Source organism: Chrysochloris asiatica, unplaced genomic scaffold, assembly GCF_000296735.1.
Source record: "Chrysochloris asiatica unplaced genomic scaffold, ChrAsi1.0 scaffold00168, whole genome shotgun sequence".
NCBI lineage: Eukaryota > Metazoa > Chordata > Mammalia > Afrosoricida > Chrysochloridae > Chrysochloris > Chrysochloris asiatica.
Genome location: NW_006408686.1, coordinates 3,726,190 through 3,737,451, shown reverse-complemented (window position 1 = coordinate 3,737,451; position 11,262 = coordinate 3,726,190). Strand labels below are relative to the sequence as shown.

Genomic DNA, 11,262 nt, shown 5'->3' with positions numbered 1-11,262 from the left:
GACACGGCGAATAGATGCCACCGAGCGCTAAAAACACAGAAAGCAACAAGGCGTGTAATCTACACAACCGAGAAAGAAGAGTGAGGCTGTGCGCCTGCGCACACAAGAGCCAAAGTCAACGCCTCGGACAGGCCCCTGAGAGCCGTTCCTGAGGGGGCAGGGCCAGCCTTGGTTCTAGACACATGCTCGACGCCCCATTGGTCACTTTCTTCAAAAGGGGAGGAACAATTTCAGAAGGCCAGCCCTGAGTGGGGGGGTGGAGAGGAAGGGGGGGGCTCGAGATTCAACTCGACGCACTATTGGCTGGTTTGACAGTCTAGTGCAAAGTCTAAGTGAGCTGTGAGGTAAAGGGCAAAATTCATTGGCTGGCCATCTTTACGCGGTAGGTGGTGCTGGAAGCTGATTGGTTGCTGTGATAAGGGGCGGGAAAACAGCGCGAGCTTAGCCGTTCCTCAAACTACTTCTTTTCTCAGTTCGGTCGCCTCTTCCTGACTGACTCCGATCCAGCTCGAGGCTGTGGTAACCGCGGGTTGGCGGTGCGAATACCACCCCTCCATTCTTGCCCCCTGTCTCCTCTTTTACTGTCGCTGGAATCCCCACACTTTGTCCCCACCCCCTCAGCGCGGCCTCTGCAGCTCCTCGCGCCCCTCCTCTCCCTGCCCCAACCTCGCGCGCCCCCGTGCCCCTCCCCTTCTCGGGGACCCTGGGACGGGGCCTGCTGAAACGGGGTGCTACTGGGAGGTGGGGTGCCTGTGCACAGAAGGGGCTGGACGGGTGGTGCATGAAATGAACCGGTGAAAACGGGCAGAGAAGCAGGAAACGCGGGGTGTGCGTAGAGACTAGACGTCCCTCGCTCGTGGGGGCGCAACAGCGGGTTGAGCGCCAGGCGCCTGGAAGGGGGGCCCAGAAACGTTGTGGCATAAACGACGGCATTGGGAAAATAATGCTAGAAAATGGGGAGTTCCTGAGGGTGCTAGAGGGTCTTCTGCTTAAAATGAGGGGCCAGGAACACAATCAGATGGACGGAGTGCAGGGGGCTGAAATGGAACTGCAGGTCACCCACCCAACCCACGCCAAACCGCGCGCTGGCTTCGAGTTGATTCCTACGCACAGTGTCTCCTCGAGAGGGTTTTCGAGACTGTCCACCTTTAGGGGAGCAGACAGTCTCCTCTTTCTACTGTGGAGCAGTTGGGGGGTTTGAACCACTTGCCGCTAGCAGCCCCGGTGCTTAACCCGCTGCGCCACCAGGGCTTCTTAGTCAGGACCGTAATTCTCGAGTCAAGTGGGAGGTGGGTGCGCAAGAACCGCTGTTAAGAACTGACGTTCTGCTGGGAGGTGGGTGGGGGTTGTGGACGAAGACGCTGGGAACCCCCACTGGAGGGAGAGGGGGATTGTTGGGGTCGTGAGTCTGGCTGACTCTAGGACCTATGGTGGGGGTGTCACCCTGAAGGTGAGAGTGAGAGAGTCACCTTGGGGTTGAAAGGGCGGATAAGAAAGGAAGACGAAGAAGGGGGTCCCAGGAAGGAAGATTCCTGAAGAGATTGTGGGGTGATGAGGGAAGAAAGTCCTGAAGAAGCAGGGTCCAGGGTTGGGGGACGTGGAGAAACTCAGGTATGGCCTCCCACAGGTGGAGACGTTGCTTAGAGGTGGAGCCACAGGGCCATAGTGACCCTCCACTTCCACTCCTAGATTCATGGAGCCCAATCATATAGCTGCTGTCCACCACTGCCCCTCAGACGCTGCCCTAGAGGGGGTGACTGGAGCCCCCCAGGGCACTGAGCTCATTCCCAGGAGAACTGTCAGTCGATCTCCGACCTGCGCCCGCTGCCGCAACCATGGCATCACTGCCCACCTCAAGGGGCACAAGCGTCTCTGCCTCTTCCAGGCTTGTGAATGTCACAAGTGTGTCCTTATCCTGTAAGTATGAGGTTCAGGGAGGGGAGGAGAGCAGGTCTCATCTAAAGGCTGGCTGACCTTTGACGCACACCCCCTACCCCACTTTAGGGAGCGTCGAAGGGTCATGGCTGCTCAAGTGGCTTTACGTCGGCAGCAGGAGGCGCAGCTAAAGAGGCACCTGGCTCAGGGACTGATGAGAGGAGCAGCCCCATCCAAAGCTCTCAGTCGTGTCAGGAAGGGAGCCATTCGACCAGGACTCCCCTGTGAGTGCTGCTGTCTAGGGAAGGGGCTGGGTGTGGAAAGCATAAGTAGTAAAAAGAGTTCCGGTCCTCCCACTGAATTGTTGTGTGACTCTGGGCAACACATTTCTCCTCTCTGGGAGAAATTTCTCCTCCCCAAATAAAAAAAATGTGACCGAGTACTGAGAGGACAGAGTGAGAACAGGGCTAGAAAACAGGCCACGGGGAGGCATAGACTCAGTTTGGGAGTTCAGTAGAACAGGGGCCAGGGGAAAGCACTCACCAAAACTCTCCCTGGTTCCTCACAGTTGGGAAGGAGAATGTAGCACCCCAACCTCAGACCCCACATGGGACAATCCCGCTGGCCCTGACACCTCCTGGGAAGGTAAGGAGATTCTGGGCCCTGGGATAGGGGCTTCCACCCCAGTCATTGCCCATACTCCTTCCTCTGTATCCTGGATAGCTGAGTTCTACCTCAGCTCTCACATGCTGTGTAATCTTGAGCAAATCAATTCTCTTCCAGTAAAATGAGAGGGAACAACTTTAAGGCCCTCCCAGTTCTGATACTTTGGGGTTTACCTACATCCTAAAACATGTCCACTCCTCTTCATACTTGACTCTAACGTGTGCCCTTTGCCTCTCAGGAGAACGTCCGTGGACCTTTGCTGCTCAGCCATCCACCAGAAACCTTGCCTTTGCCCTGGACTGCGCTTCCTCCTGGTCCTTGGGCTCCTGGACACTGGCTGCCCCCAGGCCTGTCCATGCCACCCCCAGTGGTGTGCCGCTTGCTGTGCCAAGAACCTGCTGTCCCTCTGCATCCTTTCCCTGGTAAGGTGGTCATTCAACATCCACGCATTCAACAGACACTTGAGGGCCAGCGAGCTGCTGTGTTGAGAGAGCAGAGGGACAACACAGAGTAGGAAGAAGGGGGGACAGAAGTCCTGACCTCTGACTGCGTGCCCAAAGTACACTCTGCATTCTCCAACCCTCATTAGGCTTTTGTTTCTTTAATACTCTTATTTATTTTATTTAACCCCGTGTATCAAGTTTTGGGAGTCCTGGTGTGGTACTGTGGGTTAATGCGCCAGACTGCAAAGCCATTTGAACTGCAAGGTCAGTGGTTCAAGCTCACCAGCTGCTCCTTGGAAACCCGATACAGGGTCACTATGGGTCAGAACCAACTCAATGGCACTACACAACAACACAACAACATCCAAGTTTTATCATTTTAAGTTGCAATCAATATAAAAATTACTGAGAAATTTTATATTCTTTTCTAATCGGTGCTGAATTTTAGAAATCTAGTGCTGCTGTTAAAAAAAAAAAAAATAGAAGAATTTTGATGTATATGTTTATGTTTACAAACTTGTTGCTGTGGAGTCATTTCAGAATAGAACTGAGCTGTGAGCACTGGACTGCTAACCACCAGCTGCTCCTCGGAAGCCCTACACAGGGTGGCTTCGAGTCAGAATTGACTCAGTGACACTTACCAACAGCAACACCAACATAGCACATCTCAATTAGGAGGAGTAGCCACGTGTCAATTCTAGTGTACAACATAGATTTAGAAACCTGATCAGTTTTAGGTTCTTTGTTTTTGTTTTCTCTGGAAGGAACTGAACGTCTGGTTGTTGTCTCTTTCTTCACCCCCCCCCCCTAGGCTTTGATTCTGGCACCTCACTCCGCCCACCCACTCATGGGCCCCTCTCCACCTGCTCAGGTCCTCGCCCAATACTGACGGTTCCTCTTTCTGGAGAGCCCCAAGGACCCCCCGGCCTGCCCCGCACGTGAGTAGGGAGAGAATTGTGTGTTGTTTATTCTGTACTGGGCATCTTCATGGATGGCAAAGAAGAAAAGGTTTCATTCAGAGGGACTAGCTGTGAGGCATTGGACAAGTAGCCTTACCTCTGAGTCTGTGTTTCTATCACTGTTACTGTGTTTCTGGGAAAATTAGCAACAATGTGTGGGATGCACCTAGCAGGGGTCCTGGCTTTGAACAAATTGTGGCTATGCACCCACTTAACCTGCTGAGATGGGACAGAATTGCCTGCTGCAGTGGGAGCCATCATGGGGAGCACCGCAGAGGGCATTAGAGAAAACCTCCCAAAGGTAGGCCAAGCTGGCCTTTCAGGTTCCCTAGAACTGGGGAGTTGTGGGGGCAGGAAACCAGACTGTGGCCAGATACACTCATTCCAGTTTCTCCAGGTGTTTTCTCAGTTTTTAAAATAATGGACACCAGTGATTTTCCTATAATTCTCAGATTAGCTTTGGGAGGAAAATGTTAGCAGAGATTTTCACTTTACAGAAAACAAAGCCGGCCAAGACAGGGGAAGGGACTTGCCCAAAGCCATTGAATCTAATGGCCCAATAGACACTCAGCTTCCCAGATCAGAATAAAGCGAACTCCTGCCCTTCTTTCTGTGTTCATGTCTGATCATGTGTTTAACTTCCTTGGTATGTTCTCTCCTTGTTTCTAGATGCTCAACTCTGATCCTTCAGCCCTGTGGCACCCCAGACCCTCTTCTGCTGCAACCACAGGTCCTGAGGAAGATGTGGGACTCAGGACTCGGGGAGTGAACCCGGGGCTTTGGGAGCACTTGAAGGGACAGGCATTCCCAGGGCATTCCCAGTGTACTTCTCTCTCTGTCTCCTATAGGTCCCTGGAGCCTCTCGCCTGGCCTGGACATCAACCCCATCAGAACGGCAGCTTCAGAGGGAAGCAGCTGAAGCCCTTGTAGGGCTGAAAGATTCATCCCAGGCGCCCCGCCTGACTCCTTCTGTCCCCCCAAACCCTGCTTGGATCTCCTTGCTCCATCCCTGCGGTCCACCAGGTAACTGCTCTCCTGCCTAGAACCAGTGTAGGGCCCTGGGGAGAGGGTGGGGTAGACATGGTTGGGAGATGGAGATCAGTGGAGTCAGCAGTTTAGACCTCCTCAGATGCAGACACCCAAGCTCCTTGGCCTAGCTCCTGGGATTACCTTGAGCTTGGTACTCACCAGCAAATGCCCAGTGCCCTGCTGTCAAGGAAAGTGAGGCAGGGACTTACCCAAGTGCATAAAGCAGGAGAGTGGCAGAGCCTGACTCCTGACTCCAGCCCAAGGCTGTCTCCTGGACTCAGACTGCCTGCTGAAGTCTGGAGAGGGGCCATTGGAGGTCCGATAACTGCCTTCAAGAAGCTTCCATTTTAACTGGGGAGCCTGCCTTCACAGGCACAGTGACAAACCTAGGGAGGACTGGAGAGATGAAAAATACCTAGGGAGACAGAAAGGAAGGCTGAGGATCCTTGTAACTCCAGTGGGGGACTTGGTATGTGTGTGGGCGTGCAGGCTGGATTATCCAATAGACAAGGTAAGCACAGTGCTTCTGGTTTCCACCACAGCCAAGATGCTGCTTCTAGGTCTGGCTAGTATCTGTCTCTCTCCCAACCCACAGCATCTTCCTACCAACCCAAAGCCTCTTTTCAGATTTACAATCCCTGACTGGAGCAGAGTACCCGGTAAGCAAGGTAAGCACAAGCTTACTTGTGCTTACTGACTAACCTGTAGTGAATAATTTTACATGGGTTTTGCCACATATGATTGGATGAAATGCATGTGAAATTATTCACTATAAATTAGTAAGTAAACACAAGTAAACCTGTGCTTGCCCTGATGACTGTGTAATCTGCTCCTGTGGGTGAGGAAACTGGCCTAAAGTAGCTGCTGGAACAGAGGGAAATGAAGCCAGAGAGGTCTGGCTCTCCAGGCTTAGGAGTCTAGACTCAACTGAGCATGAAGCTGGGGAAAGGCAGAGAATGTTCCTGAACTAGGTAGGCACCATTCAGAAACCCTGAGCTTTATTTAGCCAGATATGTATGGTGATTGTCTGTAATGGAGGCATTGGAGAAAGCAAGACTAGAGGTGGAAAAAATCAGCAAGGAGAAAGATTTGTGCAAGAATCCAAGTGGACAAGGATGAGGGCTGGATTTGGGGAAGTAGAGAAGGGGACGAGGGAAATGGAGGTGACCTGGCCTTGCCCTCTTCCTTCCCACAGCTCCTGCTGGAAGAGGATTCCAGCCTGTTGGTTCCTCTCTCCGACCCAGCCCAACCCCATCTGTTGCTCTGCATATTGGGCGTCTAGGGTCCATTTCTCTCCTGAGCTAGAAGCCCAGAGGTGGAGGCCTTGCTGGGGGGGGTTGGGGGGTGGGGGGGCACAGCCTGCAGGCACTGCACATTTTGTATTGTACTTAACGGGTTTATGGATAAAATTTAATACAGTACAAGCTTCTGGCTTCTTCTTTTTGGTAAGCTTTCAGGTGCTTTGCTAGCCTCCAAATTCTTTTATAGCATGGGGCATTTCCTTGGCTGAGGGTCGATATTCTCTCACTTTCTCCTTCCTCCCCCTCTGGGGTTTCTAGGACCTCTGTAAATTCCCAATAAAAAGAGAGTTGTAAAATTGAAGCTGACCAGTATCTAAGTGGCTTTTCTGTCAGTGTACATGCACTTATGTTTGTCTGCATGTGAAAACTGAAACCTATTTCCAATCTGTATCTTAAATTTGTATGAGTAAACAAGAAATAAATCTTTGTTGTGTTACACCATTGAAATTGTTTGTTACTACAGTAATCCAGTATATCCTGAGTGACATAAAGGATTTGTCCAATTCACTTTTCAGAGTGAGAATCAGTAATTCAATGTTGTTGGTAAGTGCTGTCGAGTCTGTTCCAACTCATTTATGAGGTTTCTAAGGAGCGGCTGGTGGTTTTGAACTGCTGACGTTTTGGTTAGAAGTCCGGTGCTTATTCTACAGTGCCACACCAGGACTCCAGTTATTCAATAACTATCACAAATAAACACAAACTTTAATTTCTAATTATGGTCAGATAAGAAAAAGTGGCTAAGAGATCATGGAGAGTCACTGGTCCTTGTGTGGCGCTGTGGGCAAATGCGTCAGACTGCAAAGTCATTTGAACTACAAGGTTGGCAGTTCAAGCTCACTAGCTGCTCCTTGAAAACCCTATATAGGGTCGCTATGGGGCGGAATTGACTCTACAGCACTTAACAACAACAACAACATGTGCCAGGTCTAGGCAGTTTCCAGATCTCCAAACCAAAACTAAAAGCCAAACCCATTGCTCTGGAGTCAATTCCGACTCATAATAACCCTGGATAGGGTTTCTGAGACTGTGAATCTTTACAAGAGCAGACAGCCTCTTCTTTGTTGGAGCGGCTGGTGGGTTTGAACTGCCGACCTTGTGACTAGTAGCTCAGTGATTATCATTTAATGTCACCAGGTCTCCAGGGGACCACAAATTGAAAAATATGTTCTGTAAATGAGTAAAGAAGGCTGGGTGGGCTGGGCCCTGGCAAGCTGAGGGTATGTCTTACTTAGGTCAGCTTCTCTAAAGAAGTAAAATAATTGAATCATATATATACACAGAGAGAGGTTTATATCAGGGAAGTGGCTCGCACAGTTGTAGAGGGGTTTATGCTGAAGGGTTCTCTGACTCATTCATCATCAGGAGCTGATGAATCCAAGCAGGTTGGATGGCAGGCTTCTGGCTGCAGAGGCAAATAAATCCAAGGTCAGCAGGTAAGGCAAAGACGTCAGGCAGCTGAGGACTCGCAGCAGCAGGCCACTGACTCAAGTCCAAAGAACCACAAGCCGGATGACAAGACAGATTCAGGATCCAGACCCAGCAAAAAGCAAGTCAGCTTTTTTCAAAGTGTCCAACAGACCGGAAGCAGTTCACACCTCACAAGAAAACTGCTATTCAATGGATTGAGTGCTCACAGCAGTTCTCATTGTGTAGGATGCCTCCGCTGTAACGTAACTGTTAAACCACTGAGAACTCTATCCCAGCCAGAGTGACACAAAATCTTAACTACCTCAGGGGCAGACACCTCTGGGCTTAGCCAACTGTTGCCTCATTGTGGGGTCATTGTTGCCATACACCTGATTTTTCAAGAGAAGCTATAAATCTGGACTTCTATGTAAAATAGCTTAATTTTAAAATACTGGCTGTTTTCCTCTTGAAATCCTATGTGGACCTAATAAAACATAGCTTCAGACCAGCTTTGGCTAATGGATACTAATCTATTTTTCAGATAGGAAAATTGGAGCCAATCAGGACAGGAAGGATCAAATTAGTCTTTATCAAGGGTTTATCCTGAACCAGGGAATAGCGGGGAGGGGCGGAGAGTGGGCACCTGTGTCTTGTTTGGAAGAACCTGTGAAGTACTAGAGACTGTAACATTTATTGAGTGCCTACTGTATGTGATTCACATATCCTCACAGCAGCAATAACCTATGCACCATCGTTTCCTTTTTACGAATGAGACAACAACCTTAAAGAGAAAAAGTAACTTGCCCAGAGAGAAAGTGGTGTTGGAGAAATTTTTAGGCAAAGATCAATAGAAAGTATCCTGTTGTTTGTTGTTGTAAGTCAAGTTGGTTCTGACTAATAGCAACCCTGTATAGAGTTTCTGAGGAGCAGCTGGTGGGTTTGAACTGCCGACCCTGAGGTTCAAACCAATCTTACAGTCCAGTGCATTATCCCACAGTGCCACACCAGGACTCTTCTTACCAGACACCAAATAAATTAGTAGGTAATTTTTATCAATTATTTAGTGAAGGGACCCCTGGTAGCATGGTGGATTGCGAGCTGGGGCGCTAACAGGAAGGTCAGCAGTTTAATCTACCAGTTGCTCCATGGCAGAAAGATGAAGCTTTCTATTCTCACAAGATATACAGACTCAGAAACCCCTTACAGGGTCATTGTAGTCAGAACAGACTCCACAGCACACCACCACCACCACCATTTAGTGAAGATTCAGGACTCTAAGAGACATAAGTCAGAAGAGTTTTTCAACTCTTTTTTTTTTTTTTTTTTTTCTATTCAATGTATCATTAAGATTGTACTTGCATTTGTTTAATTCTCTCCTGTGGAGTCCTTCTTGTACCATTCCAAACATATGAAGACCTAATGAGCTATCCCAAAGACACATAGAGCTAGAGTGTCCCATCCCCACTGCCCTCCTTAGAAGGGGCAGAGAGAAAGCTCAAAGGGTGTGTCTGATCACTGATCTTGTTACTTGATGTCACCCACATCCCTCTTTTTACTTAGGATGATTGATAGTGATGGCATCCAATTACAACTTGTTCTTTTTTTTTTTTTAAGTTTTTATTGTGAACTGAGTGATAGTGTACATGGGAGAACATCGACTTTACACCATCGTTTCATTGCAATGATTACAATCTCCTCCGTGCATCATCATTCAACAGTATTTGCTTCCATTCCCTGTGGGGTTTTTTTGTTTTTTGTTTTTTGTTTTTTGGGGGGGGGGGTGCATGGCAGGGTGTTGTACACAGAAACACTCAAGAATATATAATAATTTAAACAACCAAAGGGTACATTCTGCAAGCCTGCCTCCTGGCCGCCAGCACCCAGTCCCTCTCCTTCCATGAGTCCAGAGTCCTCAGCTACTCCCTCTCTCCATATCCCCATCTTTGCCTCCATTTCTGGTGTCACTGCTTCTCTGGATAGGATCCCACACTCTGCTTGTGCTCTCCTCCCTTGATGGTCCTAGAGTCCTCTGTTTCTGGACTATAACTACTCCCCCATTTTTGTTACAAAACTTCTACCTTTACAGTTGTGACAGTAGCAATTGGTCATGATTAACAATTACTCACTATTGAATCATAAGAATCTTATCCCCATCTCTTCACCAGATCCATCTAAACAAGATGAAAACTTTTCAGTGGGGACTCAATCTTCCCCCACACAATCTTAAACTAAACTCCATCTTGAAAACTTGTAAGCCAGTCACTTCATGCCTTTATTGCACCCTCATTTTAGGTAGCCAATGTCTAAGTTGCCCATCCCTATCTACCCTGTACACAGAAGGGATAGGATTGATATTTGATGTGAAGAGTCCTTCCCTCTCAGTTGATATTTTGAGCTACTACACCCATAAGTATAGGTCAAGTTCATCAAACTGTAGCAATTTATACTTGCTTCCTTTATAAAAAAAAATTTTTTTTTTAATCTTCTCTAGTCGAGTTCTGATTATCCAGCCATCGAGACGTGAACTCACTTAGTTAAAGAAGAAATAACTAGTGGATTTATTCATATGAATTGTCGAAATTATCCAGAACTAAGAATACTAGAAATGTGTAAAACATGAATGTACATTACTCAAGTACCTGGGTATTTCCGGTTAAGCACTCATGCAAATACGTATTTACAGATATATATGATATGCTGATTCTGGAAAAAAGAAAAAAAAAGTTGGGGAGGTTAAATCATTAGAGGGTAAACACATTAATTTGGGTGATGCATAAGGAGGGTTCTACTATGCATGCTCACAGATCTTGAAATTTAAAGTGATAGTTTCCATTTAAAACCAAACGGCCACCACTCGTCTGTCAGTTTGTTGTACTGTGGTGGCTTGTGTTTTGCTGTGATTCTGAAAGCTATGCCACCGGTATTTTAAAGAGGGTCACCCATGGTGGACAGGTTTCAGATGAGCTTCCAGACAAAGACTAGGAAGAAAGAGTGACGAACTTCTTCAGAGTATTTAGTCACTAAAAACCTTATGACTAGCAGAGAAACACTGTCAGATATAGTGCCGGAAAATGAGTCCCTCATGTTGGAAGGCACTCAGAACGTGACTGGGAAAGAGCTGCATCCTCAAAGTAGAGTTGACCATGATGATGCGAATGGAGTAAAGCTTGTGGGAGAAAAGCCCGCGGGACTTTCATTTGCTGATGGGGCACAGCTCAAAATGAAGAGAAACAACTGTAAACATCCATTGAAAATCAGAACATTCATACGAAGTATGAATCTGGGAAAATTGGAAGCTGTCAAAAATGAAATGGAACTCATAAACATTGATATCTTAGGCATTAGTGAGCTGAAATGGACTGGTATTGGCCATTTTGAATCTGATGACCACATGGTTTACTATGCCGGAAATGATAAATTGAAGAGGAACGGTGTTGCACTCATTGTCAAAAAGAACATATCCAGTTCAGTCATGAGGTACACAATGCCGTCTGTGATAGGATAATATCCATGCACCTACAGGGAAGCCCAGTTAATACCACTATTATTCAAATTTATGCACCAACCACTAAAGCCAGTGAG

General features: G+C 47.9%; 1 protein-coding gene across 1 annotated transcript; it reads left to right on the top strand.

Moving 5' to 3' along the window:
* Window positions 1-1,693: 1,693 nt before the first annotated feature.
* DMRTC2 (DMRT-like family C2) lies at window positions 1,694-6,277 on the top strand. The gene is made up of 8 exons (XM_006871389.1): window positions 1,694-1,917; window positions 2,005-2,159; window positions 2,444-2,520; window positions 2,783-2,963; window positions 3,796-3,922; window positions 4,613-4,673; window positions 4,792-4,966; window positions 6,168-6,277. The coding sequence occupies exons 1-8, from the start codon at window positions 1,694-1,696 to the stop codon at window positions 6,275-6,277; spliced, it is 1,110 nt and encodes a 369-aa protein (XP_006871451.1).
* The last annotated feature ends 4,985 nt before the right edge of the window (window positions 6,278-11,262 follow it).